Below are 24,897 nucleotides of genomic sequence, written 5' to 3' on the forward strand. Positions count from 1 at the left end.
TCACTCGTGCTCCTGGGTGAAGGGCAAACAGCAGCCTCATACAGAATCTAAATTCAGTTGAATCAAGATGATCGTAATGCCCCCACCTTCAAAAAAAGTTATTTCTGGAGAAAAACATTAGGATGTTGTTAGAGTAGATATTCCTCATCAGGAAACCACCTCCCACTAACGGAGGAGGTGAAGTTGTAAAATATCACAACCTACTTTAGAAGAAATTTGCTTCAGTCTGTAGTATCACTGTGCCCCTATGTTGGTTCAAAAGCACCTTCCACTTACTGACCGATGCTCGCTTCTGTCTATTTAGGAGTGAACAGGCACTATGGATTGGGGGACCCTGCACACGTTCATTGGGGGTGTCAACAAACACTCCACCAGCATTGGGAAGGTGTGGATCACAGTCATCTTTATTTTCCGCGTCATGATCCTTGTGGTGGCTGCCCAAGAAGTGTGGGGTGATGAGCAGGAAGACTTTGTCTGCAACACTCTGCAACCTGGATGCAAAAACGTATGCTACGACCACTTTTTCCCAGTGTCCCACATTCGGCTGTGGGCCCTGCAACTGATCTTCGTGTCCACCCCAGCACTGCTGGTGGCCATGCACGTGGCCTACTACAGGCATGAAACTGCCCGAAAATTCAAGCGAGGGGAGAAGAGGAATGAATTCAAAGACATAGAGGACATTAAAAAGCAGAAGGTTCGGATAGAGGGGTCGCTGTGGTGGACGTACACCAGCAGCATCTTCTTCCGAATCATCTTTGAGGCCTCCTTTATGTACGTGTTTTACTTCCTTTACAATGGGTACCACCTGCCCTGGGTGTTGAAATGTGGGATCGAGCCCTGCCCCAACCTCGTTGACTGCTTTATTTCTAGGCCGACAGAGAAAACTGTGTTCACCATTTTTATGATCTCTGCATCTGTGATTTGTATGCTGCTTAATGTGGCCAAATTGTGTTATCTGCTGCTAAAAGTATGTTTCAGGAGATCAAAAAGAGCACAGACCCAAAAAAATCACCCCAACCATGCCCTAAAAGAGAGTAAGCAAAATGAAATGAATGAGCTGATTTCAGATAGTGGCCAAAATGCAATCACAGGTTTTCCAAGTTAAACATTTCCAGGTAAAATGTAGCTGAGTCAATAGCAAAACATCTTCCTTCTCCAGAAGGCAATGCCAACCTGAGATTTCCTTCCCTAGGATGAAGAGTTTGTCTTTATACATGACTTTCATGGTAAATAGATACTTGCATTAACTTTTTGTAGAATACTCGTGCCGTTTATATGCAGCATAATCAAATATGGGGTTCATCTCTGAAAACAAAAGACTGGTTGACACTGAGCCTTGAAGTCACTTTGACACGTTGGTTTTAAGTGGACTGTCTGACATGGTGGGTACTTCCTGAAACTTTAGTAACCCTTGTTGATAAGGAACAATTATCTAGAAATTGGTACTTTTATGGGTAAAAGATATTTTTATAGGATTGAATGTTTTTAGTTCTGACTTTGAATTTATATAAAGTATTTTTATAATGACTGAAAAAAACATACAATGTTAGTTTTAAAATTGTACCACAAGTATCTGAATTTTGAGCTTAGAAAGGGTAAATAATTGTTTTGCATTGTCTGTTGGTAAATTTATGAACTGTCATGACACTCTTAAGGTGGAACGTGTTCCCTGTACTATATATTTTTACTGCTTTCTGAATGTAGAGGGGCAGTATGGAAGGGGGAAGCTTTTTCAAACTAGCCTATTTGCCAATCATCATGAACAACTGAAGTGTGAGTGTGATTGCCTCAATAAAGCTCGGTCCCTGCCTAAGCCTTCGTGTGCATTGTCGTTTCTGCTCCATCCCCCATCATATCCCTAGAGTGTGACTTGTTGGTCAGGTCTCCTTTGTTGGGGAGGTCACCCGTCACTGTGTGTGGAGGGTCTAGGACATCAATGGGAGTTCTTGCATCCTCACCACAAATGAACACAAGCTGAACTTGGTAGCCGTCTGCCAGGTGCTTGGCTTAGAGAAGGGTGGGCTGCTTGCAGGACAGTAGGAAGATGTCTGCTGGGTCAGTTCAGCCTTGATAGGAGGTTCAGGAGGTCTGAAGCAACCTTCAGGCAAAGCACACCTCAAAGGACCCATTCCCTGAGTCCTTTGGTCCAGTCCATGGTGACAGAGCACTGCCCGCAGCTTCCCATCCATAGATAAGGAACCTGCTCTCTCCCCAGGCATTTCCACAGGTACCTTTAGTGTGGATGTGGGTGAGTCCAGTGCAGACTGGTCACCTTGGGAGTAATGACACAATGAATGCGGCCTCTGCCCACGGGGACATCACAGTGAATAGTGCACACATGTGACAACTTGGTATGGCATGCTGGTCCCAAAGGACCGCCTCCTTTGGCATCTCCAGAAAAACCAAAGAGTGGTTTTCATTTTCTTCACAGTCTAAGGCAAATCCTAGACATCTTACAAACTCAAGTATTTTAGTACCCACCTATAAAAACCAAGGATGTTTTAAAACAAAATCACAACTCCACCATCCCTAAAAAGAAATCTCATCAGCTTTCGTCATTCCTAGCTCTCCTGCGATGTTACTTTCTTTTTAAGAAGCTGTTCGAACGGCTATCATGTGACCCCCATAAACAGGAAGAGAAATGCCAGGGGCTCTTGGCACAGGCCTGGTAACAGCCCGTGGAGGGGGTTCCCTTCCCACTACATTCCTTCAGGACTCCACAACTTTCCCTTCTTTCTCTCCTTTTTTAAGTAGCTTTATTGATGTAAAAGTGATCTACACAGAAATGCACATATTTAATGTGTCTGATTTGATGAGTTGGAACCTGGAAAACACCCATAATACCATCACCACGATCAAGGTGATACACATATCCATCACCTTCAAAAGTTTCCTGTGCCCCTTTGTTTTTTGTCACAAAAACATTTAACATGTGATCCAGCCTTGTAACACATTTTGAAGTGCACAGTATGTGCTGTTAGTGGCAGGCAGGAGGCTACATAACACAACTGCACCTACCAGCAAAACTAAGACTGTAGACTCACTGAATAGTAACTCCCCACTTCCCCAAACCCACCCTCACCCACAGCCCTGGAAACCACTATGAATTCCTTGCTTCTGTGTGTTTGACTATAGAGTGTAAGTGGAATCGTGCAGCCTTTGTCTTTCTGTGACTGGCTCTTTTCACTTAACACAGCATCCTCCAAGTTCATCCATTTTATTGCACATGGCAGCACTTCCTTCTTCAAGGTTGGATGATATTCCATTATATAGATGCACCGCACTTTCTTCATTCATCATCTGCAGTAAGCTATCACCTTCCACCTGTGAGGATGACTATTACTAAAAACAAAACAAAACCAGAAGATGAGTGACCGTGAGGATAGGGAGAAAGTGGAGACCTGGCTCAGGGTTGGTGAGAATGTAAAATGGTGCAGCCACTATGAAAAATAGCGTGGAAGTTCCCCAAAATATTAAAAATAGAATGACCATATGATCTCGCAATCACACTTTGAGGCGTATACCCAAAAGAATTGAAGTCAGGATCTCAAGCAGATATTTGCACACCCATGTTCAATGCAGCACTATTCACAACAGCCAAGATATGGAAACAACCCTCCTTTCTCTGTTATTTTCAACCTCTTCCTTTTTTGTTTCTTTCTGACCTCTAACCTGTCTTGGGCTATCATCATGTTCTAAGAGTAGAGGGCACCACCTCCTTGTTCCCCAGCTCCCCTCTGGATCTGGGGCCCCCACCCTTGAACCCCAGCCTGTATCAGCACCAGTGATGTTCTGAACATTGAATCTGATGGCTTCTTCCCAGGTATCATCTTCCTACCACTCTTAAAAATCTTTTTCTGGATTCTAAGATACTGCTTGGCTCAACCTCAGGTCTCCTGCCCCACCTCCACCTGCATGTCTCTCTCCTGCTCTGGCTTCTCTCCCTTTCTTCTTTCCTCCCTTCGTGAAGTTACCCCTCACCCTACACTCTTCCTTGGCAATCTGGCTTATCTGTACAGTTACCCTATGACATATTAGCTCCATTTTATGGATGAGGACACTGAGGCTCAGAGAGGTTAAATAACTTACCTAAGGTCACACAGCTAATAGGTAGCAGAGCCAAGATTCATATCAGGCCTGACTGCCTCCAAAGTCAATGACTTCACTCTGTCTGTTCCAGCTCCATGCATGTTATTGTCTGCTGCTAAGGATCCCACATGCCTATTATCACATTCATCTGCTCATCACTACTCGTTTTCCGAACCAGCCCCCACCTGCTTCTCTCTCATATTTATAGACTTATCTTTTAAAACAAAAACTCAATGCCACCAACATACTAAAACTACAGCCGGTGTTCATAATTCCACAACTGTCCTATAAATGTTTCTTTCTCTTTAAAAAAAAAAATAAATAAACTTGTTATTTGGGGATAACAAATAACATGCAGGCATAAGAAACAATGCAGAGGCCAGGCATGGTGGCTCGCAACTGTAATCCCAACACTTTGGGAGGCAGAGGCAAGAGGATTGCTTGAGGCCAGGAGTTAGATACCAGCCTGGGCAATATAGCAAGAACCCATCTTTACAAAAATTTTAAAAATTAGCAGAGCACAGAAACATGTGCCTATAATCCCAGCTATTTGGGAGGCTGAGGCAGGAGAATCACTTGAGCCCAGGAGATGGGAGTTACAGTAAGCTAGGATCACACTACTGCGCCCCAGCCTGGGTGGCAGAGGGAAACTTCATCTCTACAAAAAAAAAAAAAAAAAGACAAAACAAATGATGCAGAGAGATATGTGTGCTCTTTGCACAGTTTCCCAGTGCTAATGTCTTACAGAACTACCAGGAAACTGCCATTGCTACTGTCCAGATAGAGAACATTTCCATCACCACAAGGACCCCTCATGTTTTCCACACCCAGCTCCTTCCCATGCCACCCTGACAGCCCCTGCCTAACTCTTGGCCACCACTAATCTGCTCATTATTTCTATAATGTTGTCATTTACAGAATGTTGCGTCATAGGAATCCTCCAGCATGTAGTCTTTTGAAGTTAGTTATGTGCTGGCTGCTTCTCATTTTTTACTTATGTGGACAATACGTCATTCCCATTACAGATCTTTTGGTGAGCAACAGTTTTCATTTCCCTATGGTAAATGCCCAGCAGCCCAATTGCTGGGCCATATGGTAGCTATAGTGCTTGTTTTCAAAGAAAATGTCACGCCATTTTCTAGAGTAGTTGCACCAGTTTACATTCCCACCAGCCATGGATGAACGGCCAAGTTTTCCTTACCTCGCCAACACTTCATACTGTCACTACTTTTTGTCTGAGACATTCTGACAGATGTGCTTAACTCGAATTTCCCTAATTACAGTTAACTGAAGTTGAACATCTTTTCGTGTGCTTATTTGTCTTCTCTACATCCTCTTCCTGTCTTTTGTCTATGTTCTGACGGGATTGTTTGTCTTTCCACTGTTGAGTTTTGAGAGTTCTTTAAACAACATATTCTAGGCACTAGTTTGGACAGATACATGCTTTGCAAATATATATGTATTTTTTACTTGGTGGCTTTAATACAAATTAAACACATCTCTATAGCTTTTCCTTTTCTGAACAGGCACTTAGAACTCTTTGCCTAGCTCCAGATCTTGAAGATTTTATTCTGTATTTTTTTTCCAAAAGTTTACACTTTATTTTTATATCTATGGTCTAAATTTTGAGTTAATTTTTATATAAGGTCTGAGACTTCAATTGGGATTTATTTATTTTTATTTATTTTTTATTTTTTGCCTGTAGAAAAATATCAAGTTGCTCTAGCATCTTTTGACAAGAGAGGCGACATTTCCTTCACTGAATTGCTTTTGTATCCTTGCCAGAAGCCAATTACACTTGGCTTGTGGGTCTCTATCTGGATTCTCTGTTCCAGTCTGTTAACCTTCAGGTCTATCTCTCCACCAACACCTACCGGTCTTGATTATTGCAGCTTATAAGAAACCTTGAAATCTGCTAAAAGTGATTCTGCCCACGTTATTCTTGTTTTTGCTATGCTAGTTCCTTTGCCTTTCTATTACTCGAGTAGATCCATTATATGGGATTATTTTAGAATGATATTGCCTATGTTCATGAAAATTTTTGCTAGAATTTTGATAGGAATGGCATTAAACCTGTGTATCAATTTGGGGGGAACTGATATCTTTACTCTGTTGGATCTTCCTATCCACAAACGCACTTTCTCCATTTATATCTTCTTCAATTTCTTTCATTAGCAATGTGTAGTTTTCAGCATACAACTTACGTAAATAATGTTCTGTTAGATTTACATTTAAGTATTTCATTTTGTTGGAGTGATTGAAAATAGTATTGTATTTTAAGTCACTATCCACATGTTCATTGGTGGTATATAGAAATAAATTTTATTTCTGTTTGCTTGTTTATACCCTGCAATCTTGGTGAATTCCTTTATTAGTTCTAAGAGATTTCTGTAGATTTCTTAGAGTTCTCTGTATAGACAATTATATCATCTACAAATAGGAATAGTTTTTATTTCTTCTTTTCCTGTGCATATGCCTTTTATTTCCTTTTCTTGCCATATCACACTGGCTAGAACTTCCTGCACTGTGAATAATAGGAATGGTAAAAGCAGAAATCCTTGTTTTGTTCCTGATTTTAAGTGAAGCTTAGTCTTACAGTAGTAACACTCAGTCTTTTATCATTAAGTATAATCTTAGCTATAGTTTTTTTTTTGTAGATGCTCTTCATTGAGTTCAGAAAGTTTGTCTCTGTTTTATGCTTTTGAGAATTTTATATCATAAATGGGTGTTGAATTCTGTCAAAAAGTTTTTTGCATGAATTGATAGGATCATGTGGTCTTCTTTAGCCTGTTAACATAGCAGATTATATCAAATTTTTTAACAATGAACCACCCTTGCATCCTTGCAATGAAACTGACTTGGTCAAGGTATGTATTTCTCTTTGTATATTACTGTATATGTTACTATTTTATGAATAATTTTATATAAAATTACTATAACTACAATTGATCTGTAGTTGTCTTTTGTGTGTGTGCTGTCTTTGTCCAGTTTTGGTGTCAGTGTAACACTAGAGTCACAAAATTAACTGGGAAATGTTCCCCCTTCTTCTACTTTCTGAAAAATATCATTGAATAGAACTGGTAGTGATTCTTTAAACGTTTGAGAGAATTCTCCAGCAAAACTCTCTGAGCCTGGATATTTCTTTTCTTGAGAGATTTTTAATTATAAATTCAATTTCCCTAATATGATACTACTAGGGCTACTCAAATCATCTATTTTATATTGGTTGAGTTATGGTAGTTTGTGGGTTTTGAGAAAATATTCCATTTTGTCTAAGTTGCAAAAATTATATGTGTTCTTAGTATTTCCTTATTATTGCTTTGATCTCCCCAAGGTCTGCAGTGATACATCTTGTTTCATTCCTGATCATGATAATTTGTACCTTCTTTCTTTTTTTTTTTCTTTGTCACCCTCCCTAGAGGTTCATCAATTTTGATCTTTTCAAAGAGCCAGCTCTTTGTTTCATTAATTTCCTCCACTCTTTTTTAGCTTTCAGCATAACTGATTTTTGCTCTTATCCTTATTATTTTTTTCCTTCTGCTTACTTTGGGCTTATTTTCCTCTTCTTTCCCTAGATTCTTGGAGTGAGAACTTAGATTATTAATTTGAGTCTTTTCTTCTCTACTCGTGCATGCATTCAGTGTGCCATACATGTGCCTATCAATACTCCCTCAGCTGTACTAACAAATTTTGATATGTTGTATTTTTTAATTTTCATTTGGTACAATGTATTGGCCCATGATTTCTTTAGAAGTATGTTTTAGTTTTCAAGTGTTCAGACACTTTCTTTTTATCTTTCTGTCCTTCTTTGCTTTCCATCATGGTCAGAGAATACACTTTATTATTTCTATACTTTGAAGTGTGTTGAGGTTTGTTTCATGGTGTTTTAAGCATGTCTTTTTATTCTGAGGTTAACATTTGTGGCCTTGCTAAACCTAGGAGACTTCCCTTCCCAGGGTCAGCTAATCCCTAGAAATAGCAAACAACTCCCCTGGGAGTGCAACAATCATATGCAAACAAACAAACCCAAACCCCAGGCCCAAGCCACCCCCTTTCTCAGTCACATTCCTCACAGCCCTCTCACATTCCAGGCCTCTATCCACCTGCCCTAATCACAAGCCAGGTATTAGACCACTGGAGACAACGCCTAAATGCTCCTAAACCTCAGAGCCCACTAATATTGTTCAAATTGGCCAGTCTTAAGCCTGCTAAGCCTTTCCTTGCTTTTCCTATAGAAACCACACTAAAGACTCTTGCCCACATTTTCCCCTCAATGCTCTGCCTCCTGACTGCCTCTAGGGCTTCTCCGTGCAGCCCTACATGACGCACTCTGCCTCCTAATTCTAGAGAGCTGTAAGTCAAAACCTCTTCCTTCAGAACAGTCATTTCCATGTTTGCATGTCTTATCTGATTAAAACAAACCAGGAGTACATTTTAAAATAGTCCAGAATATGGGTTCATCTTGGTGCATACTCCTTGGGCACTTGCAAAGAATATATATTCTGCTGTTGTTGGGTCAAGTTGGGTCAAATGTCAGGTTCTGTTGGTCAATGGGGTTACTAAATTCTTTCATGTCTTTGCTGGTTTTCTGTCTACTTTTTCTACCAGTGGTTAAGAAGAGGTGTTGACGTGTCCAACTATACTTGTGAAAATGTCTGTTTCTCCTCTCAGTTCTATTAGTTTTTTCATCACATTACATGTACGTTTCTGCTGTATTGTTGGCACATACACATTTAGGATTGTTATGTCTTCTTAATGAATTGACAGTTCTGGAATTATATTTTGTCTCTTTCTGTCTTTAGTAATATTTTTTGCTCTGAAGTCTGCTTTATCCAATATTAATATAGCCATCACAACTTTCCTTTGATTGATGATTGTGTGATATATCTTTTTCCATCTTTTTACTGTCATCCTGCTTATATCATTAAATTTGAAGTGAGTTTCTTGCAGACAGCACATAGTTGCATCATGGTTTCTAGTTCATTCTGCTGATCTCTTTTAATTGGTATGCTTAAACCAATTGCATTTAATGTAGCTGTTGATATTTTAATGTGTTAAGTCTGCTGTTTTATTTTTTGTTTTCCTTTGTTATGCCTGTTTTTCACTTCAGTTTTCTTTTTCCTGGATTTCTGTGGTTTGCTTAAATGATTTTTAGAATTTTGTTTGCATTGTGCAGTTCCATGCTCCCCTTACCCTCCTCCTCAGGCTCGCTCTAAGTGTTTGTGCTTTCCAAAGTTCTCCCGCTATTTCCAGGACAGAGGAGAGCCTATCTCATGCCCTTTGCCCTGGCCCCAGTGTGGTCCTTCACATAGTGAGCACCAGTAAATGGATCTTGAACCAACTGGGGTTGGGATGTCAATCCTTTTCCTCCTGAATGTGTGGCATGGCTGTGGAGAAAGGAAGACGGCTCCTTGGCTTCCTTACTGTAGGAGACCCACGGGTAGCTTTCTGGAATCCTGTGAGCAACTTCCCTGAGTGCCAGAACTGTGGTTGCCATGGTTTCTCCCACCCACAAGGAGTACGTAGGTGAATGCTGATGGAGGAACACAGTGGCCTGGCCAAGGCCTTTTCAGGTCATTTGAAAAGGGAAAAAAGTTGGTGAAGTAACAGAATGCCTTGAGACCATTCAGATGGCAGAGTGCAGTGGGAAAAACTCAACAAGACGAAGAATAAAATTAACTGTGAAACTATAGCCAAGAATCTTTTTAGAGATAATACATGTGCTACAGACAGCAGAGATACTTTCATTAATCAGCCTCATAAACATGAAGGAATAATACTTGTTAACCTAAATTATTTCTAGGTATGATTTATTAGACAGACCAAAATAATTTATGTCTCGCTTTTACCTAACCTAACTTTTAAATTTATGGATTTGGGATTAATGTGGCATTTTAAATTATGGCTAGCACTAAGCTATAAGAAATTATCTCTTTTTATACCACATTGCCCTCATTCATCTCTTAATAACTTAAGAGATTAGTTTCCCATTCAAAACATATTAATACAACCTGAGATGGTCTGTTCTGACTTGTAATCGGTATCTATTCAACTATTCAATGTTTAGAAAAGGGAAGGCAGGAATCCAGAGGAGAATTGACTACACCTGCTCAACTTTCAGCCCCAAGAGAGATCAATGAATAGTTTTTTAGACTCTGTTCACAGAAGGGGCTCACCCAGCCAGAACTCATCAAGGACTAATATTTGACTTCAACATTAATATCAGAGAGATTCTCTTGACTAAAAATGTGCCATGCCTCTAACCTACTTACCAGATGCTTGAGATTTGAAATTCTACCACATTGTGTTTCCTCCCCATACGCCACATTCTCACACAAGCAGAAGACAGACAGCCCTAAATTGGAGGTAATGCTAATGGGGTCAAGAGCTTAAGTTTCTCCTGTAGCACGTTTCTCAGAATAGTGCTGTCTTAGTCTTCCCGGGCTGCTGTACAGAATACCACAGACTCAATGGCTTATAAACAACAGAAATGTATTTCTCACAGTACTGGAGGCCAGAAGTCCATGAGAAGACACCAGTAAATTCAATATCTGGTGAGGGCTGCTTCCTGGCTCACAGGTGGGGCCTGCTTGCTGTGTCTTCATATATAGGAGAGGCAGTGAGGTCTCCGGGATCTCTTTATAAGGTACAGAGGCCATTCCACCTAAAGGCCTCCCAAAACCCCACCTCTGAACACAGCCACATTGGAGTCAGGATTTCAACATGTGATCTTTGGGGACGACGTGAACATCCAGTCCACAGCAAACACTAGGTCCAGATACAAGATCATGAAGACTAAATTAATAGAAACCTCCACACATGGCTCCCCAAATCTGCTAACCCAGAATTTCTGGTCTGACAGCCCAGAAATCTGTACTTTAACAAACTTCAGACTTGACTTTTATACACTCAGCCTCATTCCCGGTCCCTATGGAGCAGGCAAACTTGTCACATGTCGGTGTGCCTGGGAATGACCCGGTGAGGTAAATGCAGTGGTTCTCCCAGGCCACCGCAGCTGGTCTGGGGCCCGCCTGGGACTCTGCATTTTCAAAGTTATGTAGGAGATCCTCACCTCCCGCTGGCCTTCAGAAACACTCCCAGACACGTGCCATTTCACGCAGGTCCCTTGAAAATAGCTGTTCCTCTTGGAAATAGCTCCACTCTGGACAAACCTCTACAACATGTCACGTCCAGCCACAGGCTGACAAAAACTAGTGTATAAACGCTATAAACTCTCTTCAGCCCTTGGAATCAAAACAGGAGTTTGTCCTTTCAGCAACTTGTTCCATACAGGGATGGGGCAGAGGCCCTGGGGCCCGCGTTCAGCGCCACCGCCCCGCCTGAGCGTCTGCAAGCCCAGCCCAGGACTCCCCAGCGCCGGGTCTCCAGGGGTCGGATAAGTCGTCCTTTCAAGCACCCTATGGTCAGCCCGTCCCTCTTCTCACAAAGGAAACCACATTAAAGGCCTCTGATAAACACTTTTTAGGATCCCCTTTCCGTCTTTATCCTTGGCGGCGGATCGGTGTCTCTCCCTTTGGTGCTACAGACCTCACTCCTTTCTCTGCCAGCTCCTTAGCTTTGTTCCCTGTGCCTATCTTCTTTCTCCTTTCTTTCAGAATGTTCTCACTTATCTTCTCCGATACCGACAAAAGGTCAGGAGCTAAGCCCATCACACAGGAAAGTGTCCTGACTTGCTCTGGCCGAGTGGCGGAGCCCAGGTTTGAGGAGGCCCCGGACATGGGTGCTGCTGGCACATCCCGATAAAGGTGGACCCTCCTGCTCCAGCTGTCCCTTGTCCCTTATGATTCTATGATTCCTTCCTCCATCACACAGAGAATCTCTCCAGTTTGGGAATCATACTTGCTCACGGGCCCTGCCAGCCCCATGTAGGCCGAGCTCTGCGTGTTCTACACCCAGGCGGTGTTGGCACCCCAGGTCTGACAGCAGAGCCACCTCACTCAGATGTCAGATGGCGGAGGTGCTCCACCTATGGCCACCAGCATGAGAAGAGGCGGAGCAAAGACTCAAATTCTGGTGTCACTGACTCTTCCCTGTCACACCGCCTGAGGGACAGGGGAATGGAAGGGGCATGGACAGAGGCTCGGCTGCTCTCCAAGGCCTTTCTCCAGATGCTGTCTGAAGTCCTGTCCTCAACACCACATCCCAGCACTCAGGCTTAGTGGGGAGGTGGACGACGGCCAGGTCCGATGTGACCCGCCAAAGGTCCCCTTCCCCTTCCAGGAGCACCCGACCTGCTCTACCTACCACCTGTCTCCTCAGTCAGCACAGAAATTTCTCCTCTGAAATTCACATCCGCAGAATTACCACAAGTGAAAATATATTTTTTGATCCAGTAATCCCACTTTTGAAATTTACACTACAGAAACACTCAAGTGCAGAAAGATACCAAAATAAGGATGTGTTTGCAAAACTATTTCTAATAGTAAAACAATGGAAGCAATGTATACATCCATTATTAAAGAAAAACCCAGGGATGTTAGCTAGTATCAATATTTGCAAAACATTGACTCCCTTATGTGAAGAAGAACATACCTTAGACCCGTGTAGACTGCAGGGTGTGCAAGCCAGGCTGTCTTGGCTTGTATATTATTCATTATTTTTACTTCTCTCTTTTTACAGTTACTTTTACATTATTTCCAACTAGTTTGGAAGCAATTTGATAATTCCACAGGTAGCATGGCTAGACCTGCAGTTAAAAACAGCCCACTATTTGGTGATGGAGTATTTTAATGCACAGAAAATTTCTTTTAAGGGTAAATTCTTTTTTATGATTTAAAAAAATGACAAGTGCAGGATCTGAGTAGGGGAGCCCAGTCCACACTGTTTCCACCATCACAATTTTCTCACAATCGATAGGGAAACAGTTAAACAAATTATAGCTGAATTATGCTATGGAATGGTAGGTGGCTTTAAACAGAACCAGGTAGCTCTGCAGTGCATGATACGACAGAGCACGCGCTCTGCCCCCGTTTGTGCAGGGCAAGCACACACACACACACACACACACACAAACCCGAGGCTGTGTGAGAGAAAGCACAGAGGAAAGAGTGGATGATCACATACTAACCCATTCATAGGAAGAGAAGCGGGATGACTTTTGCTTTTTATTCTACCCGATTTTGTACTGTCTGGGTTTTTTTGCTGATTATCTGTTACTTGTCATTTTTTTAAATGATAAAAAAGAATTAATTTACCCTTAAAAGAAATTTTCTGTGCGTTAAAATACTCCATCACTAAATAGTGGGCTGTTTTTAACTGTAGGAATAGCCATGCTACCTGTGGAATTATCAAATTGCTTCCAAACTAGTTGGAAATAATGTAATAGTAACTGTAAAAAGAGAGAAGTAAAAATAATGAATAATATACTGCAAATGCTATTATAAACTCACAGTTCTAGCTAATTGTCCTAGAGTATCACAAAGACCTTTGACAAATAAATGGGTGAGTGACACCTGAGAAGTCCTGCAGCTCTGTCAGCCCAGTCCCTGTCGCTGGGGACAGCCTGGCTGTGGTAGGTGCTCTCACGCAGGGCTTTGTGGTTTAGAGGATCACCAGTCTGTCATTTTCTTCGTATTACGTACTTTTGGTTTTTGATTACTCATGAATAAGTTGTCATTCTTGTGTGAGTAGGAAAGGAGCAGTGGCTTATATTTATAAATTCAGAAACCTACAACAAAATATTAAAAATAATCCCTCAGGAACAGAGTTTGGATAATTTTTAATGTTTAAGTATCAAAAGCAGCAATCTTCAGAATCTGTAAGAGACAAAAAAAGGAATTTAGAATAACCCCTAGTACTCCAAAAGAAATCAGAATGACCTGGAAGATTTCTGATATTGTGCAAGAATCACTAGTAATTTGTATTTCAGAAATAAAATGCAGTTTTATTGTTTCAACAAAAGCACTGCCTTATGATTACTAGTAACATAATCACTGGATAAAAGTGATGCTCAAAAGTCACATCATTAAGAGCTAAAAATAGGAATATATATTTTACCAAAATACCAATATTTTTATCAAACCTCACAACTCAGTGAAAGAGATTTTATACTCATTAAAGAGAAAAAACTTATAAGACTGTCCTAAGTAAGTTTCATATAGTAGATCATCTGAAATAATAAAAATTTCTAAAATGTTGTCAAAGTATATATAAAGAAAATCAAAACATTTAGAACGTGTGATGAGAATTTTTAACATATCTGCTGTATAATTTTAAATAACAAGCAGATTATTTCTGGTTCAATAACAGTGGGCTAGTTTATCTAAGTTAAACACTACTGCTGAAAACATGAGAGAAATTGAACAGCATAAACTAAACATCTGTTTGAAAGCATCAGAGAGATACCAAAGTAGCAAGGACTTGAAGGGCCAAGGTCCCACAGAGAAAGGAAGAGCAAAGAGATAAGACATTTATCAACTTGTAAAATAAAAATCGGACAAACAAACAAACAAAAACTAGAAGTAAATACCCCAATCTTTCATTCTGGACATCAAAACAGATTCGTAAGACAAAGAGTACCTAGAAATAAGACACTTAAGACTGAAGCTAAACTTTGAATCAGCTTAATCCTTAATTGGATTAATAGCACTTCCCCTAACCCAACCTCCAGAAGCAAAAATAAATCCTGTAAGGAGGAAGTTAACACCAGCATGAGCCTCTAGGCTCCACATTCCGATCCATTCTCCACTTACTACTCACAGTGCCAACCTTGAGTTCTCCCTTCATTTCTGGCACTTTCAAACTTCCCTGTCATTTATTTCACTTAGCTACTTGTCATGATTTTTAATCTGATATTTTTTGAGAATTATTATATTTTAGGTGGGAAGGAGAAATTTTAGGGCAAGTCCTACTGACATGTTGCCAGGAATCAAAGTCACCTGAATGAATACTGTTTAGTGTCTTAGTCTCTTTAAATTCAAGACATGCATATATTCTTAAGAAGTTTTCCTGAGTATTGAAAAAATGATTATCAAATATATCTTTGTCTCTCTCCTTTCCTTCTTCTATGTCACTCTGTTACTGTAAGTGAAATAAAACTCAAAACTACCAACAATTCTACTAGTCAGAGGATTTTCATAAAACATATTCTCAGGAAGAGATTGGTAGAGGTGTGATCTCTAATGCAGGTCTCCAAAAATATCTTTCACATACTTCTTTCCAAGGACTTCACATACTGATCCCAACTTGCCATCTTAATTTAAATTTTTGCACCAGTAATTAACAAGGAAAAAAAGAAAGGGTACAAAGAAGTAAAAAGGAGACATATATGTTCTGAAAATAAAAGACCAAGTAATTAATCGGTCAGTGAGAAAAATCCTCTAGTAGCATCAACACATTTAATAACTAGCAGTGCAATTTTTAATAAACTTTTAAAACTATTATAAATCCATTGACAAAGTTGTATAAAAACAGGCTTTCATTGCTAATAGGAATGTAAATTGGCTCTACCACCATGGAAGGCAATTTGGCTATATCTATCAAAATTATTAAAACAAATGTTTTAATACATACTTTTTGACTCTGCAAATCTAGTTTGGAGACATTGTCCTACAGAAGTAACTGCATAAGCATATAATGATATATGTACCAGGCTAATGATTAGAGTATTATTTGTATTATTTATTATTTAAATATGAATAGAATTTACCAGTGAAGGTCTCTGGCTCTGAAATTTTCTCTGTGGGAAGGAGTTTTAGTAACAAATTCAATTTTCTTACCAGATAATTTTTTATCCATTTTGTAAGTTGTTTTTCAAGAAATTTGTCCACTTCAATAAAGCTATTAAATGTATTGACAGGGTTATCATATCTATTATATATATTACGCAGTGTTGTTAACATTTTCTATTAACATTTTAAATGTCTGTGGGAGCTGCAGTGATTTCCTCTTTCATGCCTAACAATGTTTTATGTCTCTCTCCCTTTTTTTCTTATTTAGTGTTGCTAGAAATGCTATGGGCTGAATTGTGTCCCTCCAAAATTCATACTTTGAGGTCCTACCCTGCATCTCCCCCTTGCCCCCCCCCCCAGTGTGGTAATATTTGGAATTGGAAGATTTGGGAGAAAATTAAGTTTAGATGAGGTCATGAAGGTAAAAAGTATTAAGTTTTGGCTTTGATTTTCTTTATTATTTACCTTCCAGTTCATTGATTTTTTTTCTCTTTTTGCAGTTTTGCCTGGGGCCAGGTTTGAACCCACCACCCCCAGTATATGGGGCCAGTGCCCTATTCCTTGAGCCACAGATGCTGCCCCAGTTCATTGATTTTTTTTAAAGCTTTCATCATTTCCTTTGTACATTTATATTGAGTTTCATTTGTTCTTTTTCCAAACTTCATAAGATGGAAATGTAGATAATCAATTTTAATTTTTTTTCCTAATATATGCATTTAAATAGTAAATTTCTGTTAGCACTGCTTCAAGTACATCCTCTAAATTTTGATATTCATGTTTTCATTTTTGTCCATTTAAAAGATTTTAAATGTCTCTCATAATTCTTTCTTTTACTCATGAGTTATTTGTTTAATTTCTAAACATTTGGCATTTTCTAGATATATAAGTATCTAATTTAATTCTGCAATGGCCATAGAATATACATTGTGTGATTTCTATTCTTGGGAATTTATTGAGACTCGTTTCATAGTTCAGTGTGTTTTTTCTCCACAAACATTCCAAATACACTTGAAAAGAATGTGTATTCCTGGAAACAGCATTCTACAAATGTAAATGAGCTCAAGTCAGTTGACAGTATTGGTTAGATCTTCCCTGCCCTATTCTCACTGACTTTTGTGTTCATGTTCTTTTATCAATGACTCAGTTATTATAACTATGAACGTGAATTGGCATTTTCCTTTGGTGCTTTCAATTTTGCCTTTGTGTATTTTGTTTGGTTTTTATCCATCTATGGATATTTTGGATCTTAGTTGGTTATTTAGTGGACATACATTTAGGATTGATGTCTTCTTGATGAAATGGCCCTTTATCATCTGAAGTGTCTCTTTAATTCTGGTAATCTCTTTGCTTTGAGGTGTGTTGTATATAGTATAGCCACTTCAGCTTCCCTACAATTTGAGTTTGCTTTATTTTTTCCCCTCTCTTTTGCTTTTAATATACCTGTGAGTCTAAGTCTCTTGACTGTTTCCTTCTCTCATGATGATGGGTTTCATTTTCCTGTTTCTTCACGCACGTTGTAACTGTTTACTGAATGCTGGACGTTGGATGTGGAAGAAGCTTCAGGAGGGTTTTATTTGTTTTTTGTTTTTTCCAGTGAGTCTAAGTCCTCTTCTCTTCACCAGGTGGCTAGTATGAGAATCTGATCTTTCAGATTTTATCAAGAGTTAAGTCAGAGCAGAGAGAGGGAAGGAGGGAGGGGGGTGGGGTCTTGGTGTGTGACACACCTTTTGGGGGCAAAACACCGTTGTAAGAGGGCCTTTACCTAACAAATGCAATCAGTGTAACCTGGTTTCTTGTACCCTCAATGAATCCCCAATAATGATTTTTAAAAAAGAGTTAGGTCGAGATGAGACTGAGCTGTAGTGTTAATTAAATTGAGCACATTCTCTTTTACTCCTTAGCCTAACCTCAATTCCCTACACTTCCACTATGAAGTGAGTGGTCTCTCTGGTCTTTCTAGTGTATGAGCTGAAAGGAGGCTAGGACAGAGATGTTACATTATTTTGGCTGGCCTTACATTCAACTCCAATATAACTCTGAAATTCAAGCCTGTGAAATTGCTTCTCTTTGCCTTCCACCCCTCCTTCTACTGCTACATTTGTAATAAGATCCTGGTGGTTGGGGGCTGGTTGTTGAGCTAAACAATTTATTTTGGCATTTGGGGCACTTCTAATTTCAAATCCATCTAAAGCCCACACTGTTATCAAAGGTTTGGCTGATTTTTCCTCAACCCTGTTCATCAGCTGAGGCCTGCTTCTCCACGTCTCACAGACAAGTCAGCCTCTTGCAGGGCAGCTGTGACTCTCTGCTCCCTCTCACTCCCTGAAAATCAGGTCATCAAAGCTTATTCTGTCCAGTGGTCTTTAGTAATTGTCATAGTTTTCCCAGTTTCATTTTATAGTATAGTTTTCATTTTATCAGTTTTCTTGCTATTGTTACCATGGGTGTAATGATATATATATATATGTATTTTTTTATACAGAAAGGGGTAGAATTTATTTGTCAATGTAGTGATTAAAAGTATTTTAAAAGAGGAAGGAGCAAATTCATAAAAGGAAACAAACACTCAGAAAGTACTTATCAGGATGGGTTAGACTGAATAACCCATTCAAAACTTGAATCCCAATCCTAGACTACAGGCTTCTAAAAAAGAAAGACCACAAATATTCAAAATTCCAAATAATCTCAGCCCTTGATACTCAAGTAGTCCAGAAGTGGAAAGAAACCCCAAATCACAGCTCAGGAGCAGTTTCCCAAAGACTCATTTTATCATGATTTACGTTCAGAGGAGTGCTGTCCAGAGAAACCCTTTGCATGCTCAGCTGTGCAACAGAGAACAGAAGCAGACAAGAGAACATTCTCCCTCCATTTTCCCCAGGACGCCTTTGCTGTATAATCAAAAGAGCTTCCATGCAAGTTCCAGGCTCCTAGAAGAAGGATCCAGGGACCCAGCAAAATGCAGACAATGTGGATCCAAGAAAGGTCTTTGGTTTGATGGTGAATCTTCACCTGTCACCTTCCTGGCATTAGTAAAACAAGGCAGTTTGTTCTCCTGTGACACTTCTCATCAGGGCAGCTCCTCCAGTTCCACTGAGGACTCTGCTGCGCCTACACAGAGAGCATGTCCTATGCTGGAAGCGCTCAGCCCTCCAGTCTAATCCATGATTCATCTGGAACAGAAAGGCCCACGTGGCAGCCCTCAACATGGACAGCAGACACCGAAGGCCACTCGAGAACGCACCCGCAGGTGCTACTCCTGCAGCAGGCTGCGCGAGATCAGCATCCTCATCACTCCATTGCCTCCTTCAAGAATTTGGTGGACCCGGGAGTCCCGCACATACTGCTGAACAGCACAATCCTTCAGGTAGCTGTAGCCTCCATGCATCTGTAAAGCCTGGTTGCAGACAGCGAAGCATTCATCCGTAGAGAACAGCTTGGCCACGGAGCACAGGGCCACTGCATCTTCCCGCTCCTCCTGCAGAGCCACCGCCGCATTGCGGATCATCAGTCTCCAGGCCACCAGCCTTGTTGCACATCAGCCAGTTTGAACTGCAGGTACTGGTTACTGGCCAGGGGCTCCCCAAACTGCTTCTGGACATCGAGGTGGTCTCAGGTGAGGATGACTGACACATGAGCAGCCCCCAGGGAGCAGGAAGCAACGTTGATCCTCCTTGATTCAGTCCTTTCATGGCAATGAGGAAGCCCTGACCCTCGTTCCCAGTTCTGTTGGCCACAGGGACAGCACAATCTTCAAAGATCACAGCTCGAGTTGGCTGGGAGTTCTACCCCACCTTTTTCTCCTTCTTGCCAAAACTGAGGCCAGGAGTCCCCTTCTCAACAACTGTACATGAGATACCTTTGGGGCCTGGTCCTCCTGTTCGGCACATGACCATATAGATGTCTGACTCACCGCCACCACTGATGAAGGCTTTGGAGCCATTGAGAATATAATGATCTCCTTGTCGTTTAGCCGAGGTCAAAAGAAATGCAGCATCACTCCCGCTTCCTGGTTCGGTGAGGCCTTAGGAAGCAAACTTCTCCATGGTACAGAGCGGTGGGCAAAATGTGTGCCTCTGTTCCTCATTTCCAAAGCTATCAATCAGCCAGGCACACATGTTGTGGATGCTTATATAGGCCGTGGTGCTGGTGCAGCCTGTAGCCAAGGCTTCAAAGATGACGGAGGTATCAAGCCGGGACAGTCCAGACCCACCCACATCTGTGCGCACGTAGATCCCCCCAAAGCCCAGCAGGGCCGCCTTTCACATCACGTCCACTGGGAACAGCTCCTTCTGGTCCCACTCGGCCATATTTGGAGCCATCTCCCGAGCAGCTAAGTCAAAGGCCACTTTCTGGAATTCTTTCTGCTCTTCATTCAGTCCCATGGAAGGATCAATGCAGGAGGTCAGGCTCCGGCGGCTGGTCAGGGCGGGGCGGGGCGCCGGAGGCCCCTGCGCAGGTGGCACAGGTGTGCCCAGAGATGCAGGCAGCCGCTCCCCAGCATTGTCTGGGTCCTGTTCCAGTCTAGGCCCGGGCTCCCTCGCCCTCCGCCAAACTCTTGCTAGCCCCGGGTGTAATGATATTTTGCAGTCTATGTGTTAACAGGAAGCAGAAGCCACAGCATTATTTGCAATAGCAAAAGATTGGTCCAAATGCCCACTAAAAAAGGATTTTTATTTATTTATTTATTATTATTATTATTATTATTATTTTGCAGTCTTTGGCCAGGGCTAGGGTTGAACTTGCCACCACTGGCATATGGGGCCGGCGTCCTACTCCCTTGAGCCACAGGTGCTGCCCCCCTCAAAAAAAGGATTTTTAAGTGAATTATCTAATCACATGAAGAAGTACTACAAAACCACGTGAAAGAATGAGGAACTGTTTACTTAACGTAAAAAGATCCCCACAATCTTTTTATAAGAAAAGAAACATGTAGAACAGTTTGTCAAATACTCTAGCTTTTGAGCGAAAGGGGGAAGAAAAGTTATCAATGTTTACACAGGTTAAAATCACACACAGATTCCAAAAAGACACAAAAGAAATTAATAAAAGTGTTACTTTATTGTGTTTTTTTAGTAGTGTCTTGACCCTTGAGATTCAAGTTCCACTTCTGAAGAATGGGATTAAAAATACTTTCTTCAGGCCCATCTGAGAGGAAAAACAATTAAATTTAAGAAGGGAAGAGGAAGGAAGAGGGGAAAGGGACTCAGTAAGTCCCCACCTAATGGATACAATGTAGTGGGGGCACACCTCCTGGGCGAAGGACTCAAATACAACTTAAACTTTTCCTAACAAATGCAAACCTTGTAACCTAATCATATTACTCTTACATTATCCCTAAATCAAAATAAATAAATAATAGCATTTTAAAAGTATTTAACTTTATATAGAATTAAACCATAAAATAAACATGAGACATTTGGGACACTTCAGAATATCAAGAATTATTTATCAATAATAATTAATACAGTGACATTGGATTGTACCCAAAGACTCCTTATTTATGTTTCTGTGGTTTCGTGTGTCATTTACCCAATCTAAATTAGTCATTCAATTATGTTACATCTTCAACACTCTTTTCTCTGTTTTTTTTCTTCTTTTTCTTTTGGTACAGTAGTTTCCCTCTTATCAGTGGTCTCATTTTTTTTTTGTTTGTTTGTTTATTTTTTGAGACAGACTCTCACTTTGTTGCCCTGGGTAAAGTGCCATGGTTTCATCATAGCTCACAACAACCTCAAACTTTTTGGCTGAAGTAATCCTCTTGCCTTAGCTTCCCAAGGACCTGGGACTACAGGCTCCTGCCATCGCACCTGGCTAGTTTTTCTATTTTTAGTAGAGATAGTCTTACTCTTGCTCAGGCTGGTCTTGAAATCCTAAGCTCAAGCGATCCCTCTGCCTTGACTTCCTAAGGTGCTAGGATTACAGGCATGAGCAACCATGCCCAGCTATGGTCTCACTTCTTGTGGCTGCGGTTACTCACAGTCAACCACAGTTAGAAAATATTACAGTATTGAGGGCTTCTGAGCAACATGGCAGCTGAGTAACAGCTTCTGTGCAACCGAGTGCAGTGAGATTGGGGAGAAAAGACTCCAGGCATCTCTGGCTGGTGGGACCTGCCCAGAAACTTCCCTTTGGTGACACAGTCAGCGAGAGACTTCTAGACCCAATGAGGAGGACAAAAGCAGTGGAAAACTGGCAAGTGGTAGGTGCGTTTATTTGGTAGGAGGCTACCTGCAGCTGTAACCATTGCAATAGCAAGACTGCAAGCAGGAAAAGCCTTACCTGTGGGCTGTTTTGGGGGTTTGGGGACTTGATTGAAATGCCTTGGGAGATCTTGGGTGGGTGTGCAGACCACTTTTGACGTTGTCTGGGGCCCCGGACTGAGTTGCTGAGCCAGAAAGGAGCTAATATCGTTCAGCTATGGGCTGTCCGCATAGCCTCTGTGGTGGAGCTGCCCCTGCCAGTTGCAGTGCAGGGATGGGCTGAGAGACCTTGGGCGAGTAATCTAGTGACTGAGCTGCCCAAAGGTGGGGACTGAGACGCTGGGGAAGAGCAGAGATCTAAGTGTTTGGCAGATCACAGCTTTGGCCCTCAGGGGCATAGAGTGAGACTGGTTTGGGCACACTGGATAAGTGGGCAGCCACACCGGGAGAGATCCCAGAGATAAGTGCTTTCCTTGAAAAGATTCTGCTTAGCCAAGGTTCACAGTTTGGAATGTCTTATAAGTGGGCTGAGGAGACTTTTGGGCTCCCAAGCCTGTGGGGTCTGAGAAATCAGCAGAGGCCTCCAGTCTCCATCTCGTACAGCTGTATCAGCACTGTGATTAACATCTCATACCTCAGATGATCACCTGTTGCCTGGACAATATTCAGCAAGATAGATATATACTGTTTTGGTTTTTTGATCTGGGGGGTTTTGTTTTATGGGGGCTTTGAGGTTTTTTTTTCCTGAGTTTCAACATTTTTCTTTTTTTTTCCCCTTTTTTCTTTTTTCTCTCCCCCCTCCCACTATTCTAGTTTAAATACAATCTTCCATTTTACCTTCTTTAACAATTAGAACTTCATTTATGCTAGTGTTTCTGCCCCTATTATTTGGGGTTTTTTCCTCAATTTTATCCCGTAAGGGTTTTTGTTTATTTGTTTCAGTTTGGTTTATAGTATTTTTGTCTTTCCTTTCTACCTGGTGGAGGTGGGGCACTGTGTCTGATCAGGCTGGCAAAGAACTGCTGACCTCAAGGGAACCATCCAAGTCAGCACCCCCAGAGGTTGGGGGTTTTAATATTAGGTCAAAGTACCCTACTATACACCTATATTACTCCTGTCTCCTTCTTTCAGTGCCTCTCTTCCTTTGGTCAATATTTCCTTTTTGTCAATATTTCACCCCCTCTTCTTTCGCTTTTTTCTTTCTTTTTTAAATCTTTTTACCCTTCTTGCTCCTCAGTCTTCTCATCCTCCTGGTCCTGTACCAAATGGACTCATTAAAACTTTAAGCCAGAGGCACAGAAATTTAAAGAGCAAGCTGAAGTGAAAGGAAAATTAGGGCAAGGAAACAGATACAAGAAAACACTCGTGAAGAAGATTCAGCAGAAAAATCCTGGCAACATGGAATACCAGTCCAGAGCAACCCCTTCAGGGACCATGAGTTAGCTACAGCAGAGGATTCCACCTATAAAGAAATGTTAGGAATGACAGAAGGGGAATTTAAAACACGAATGATGAAAACAATGAAGGAAATTGCTGAGGAAGTAGAAAACAACCAAAAAACGATGAACGAAATTGCTGAGAATGAGGAAAATAACCAAAAGGAAATCCAAAAACAGAATCACATAAGAAATGAATGACATGAAGAATATAGAAAGGATATAGCAGAGCTGAAGGAACTGAAGCAGTCAATTAGGAAACTTAAAGATGCAATGGAAAGTATCAACAACAGATTAGACTATGCAGAAAAAAGAATCTCAGAGGTAGAGGACAAAGCTCTTGAGATAACTCAGATAGTTAAAGAGGCAGAAAAGAAGAGAGAGAAAGCAGAACGTTCACTGACAGAATTATGGGATTTTATGAAGCATTCAAACGTACAAGTTATAGGTATCCCAGAAGTGGAAGAAGAATGCCCCAGAGGAATGGAAGCCACTCTAGAGAATATTATAAATGAAAATTTCCCAAATATCGCCAAAGATTCTGACATACTCCTTTCAGAGGGATATAGGTTCCCTGATCACCTCAACTCAAATAGAGCTTCTCCAAGACACATTGTGATGAATCTATCTAAAGTCAAGACAAAAGAAAAGATTTTGCAAGCTGCTAGGAGTAAGTACCAACTGACCTACTGGGGCAAATCCAACAGGGTGACTGCGGATTTCTCTAATGAAACTTTTCAAGTCAGAAGACAATGGTCATCTACCTTTAATCTACTTAAACTGAACAATTTCCAGCCCAGAATTCTATATTCCACTAAGCTAAGCTTTAAAATTGATGGAGAAATCAAATCTTTTACTGATATGCAAACATTGAGGAAATTTGCCACAATAAGACCAGCTTTACAGGAAATACTTCAACCTGTTCTACATACTGAACATCACAATGGACCTTCAGCAAAGTAAACACCCAGAAATTAAAGGACAGAGCCTAGCTTCCACAATGATGCAAAAGACAAAACTAAGCAATGGACTTTCACAAAATAAGATGAATAGAACACCACCGCACTTATCAATTATCTCAATAAATGTCAATGGCTTGAATTCCCCACTAAAGAGGCATAGATTGGCTGATTGGATTAAAAAACATACGCCATCTATTTGCTGTCTGCAAGAAACACACCTCACATCAAAAGACAAATTAAAACTCAGAGTTAAAGGTTGGAAGTCAATTTTTCAGGCAAACGGAATTCATAAGAAAATAGGGGTTGCAATCTTATTTTCAGATACATGTGGATTTAAAGCAACTAAAATCAAAAAAGACAATGATGGTCATTTTATATTGGTCAAGGGAAAAAGATAACAAGAAGACGTTTCAATTCTAAATATTTATGCACCCAATTGAAGTGCTCCCAGATTCTTGAAACAGACCTTACTTAGTCTGAGCAATATGATATCCTATAACCTCATGATAACAGGGGACTT

The 24,897-nt window shown here is 40.9% G+C and overlaps 1 protein-coding gene and 1 pseudogene across 1 annotated transcript; one reads left to right on the top strand and one right to left on the bottom strand.

The window, feature by feature from the left end:
* Positions 1-307: 307 nt before the first annotated feature.
* On the top strand, positions 308-1,819 carry GJB6 (gap junction protein beta 6). Its single transcript, XM_003796685.1, has one exon. The coding sequence runs from the start codon at positions 320-322 to the stop codon at positions 1,103-1,105; it is 786 nt and encodes a 261-aa protein (XP_003796733.1). The 5' UTR covers positions 308-319; the 3' UTR covers positions 1,106-1,819.
* Positions 1,820-19,029: 17,210 nt separating this feature from the next.
* LOC100942217 lies at positions 19,030-20,280 on the bottom strand (annotated as a pseudogene).
* Positions 20,281-24,897: the final 4,617 nt, after the last annotated feature.

The sequence above is a fragment of the Otolemur garnettii genome, unplaced genomic scaffold (assembly GCF_000181295.1).
Source record: "Otolemur garnettii isolate 467f Iridium unplaced genomic scaffold, OtoGar3 scaffold00106, whole genome shotgun sequence".
Classification (NCBI taxonomy): Eukaryota; Metazoa; Chordata; class Mammalia; order Primates; family Galagidae; genus Otolemur; species Otolemur garnettii.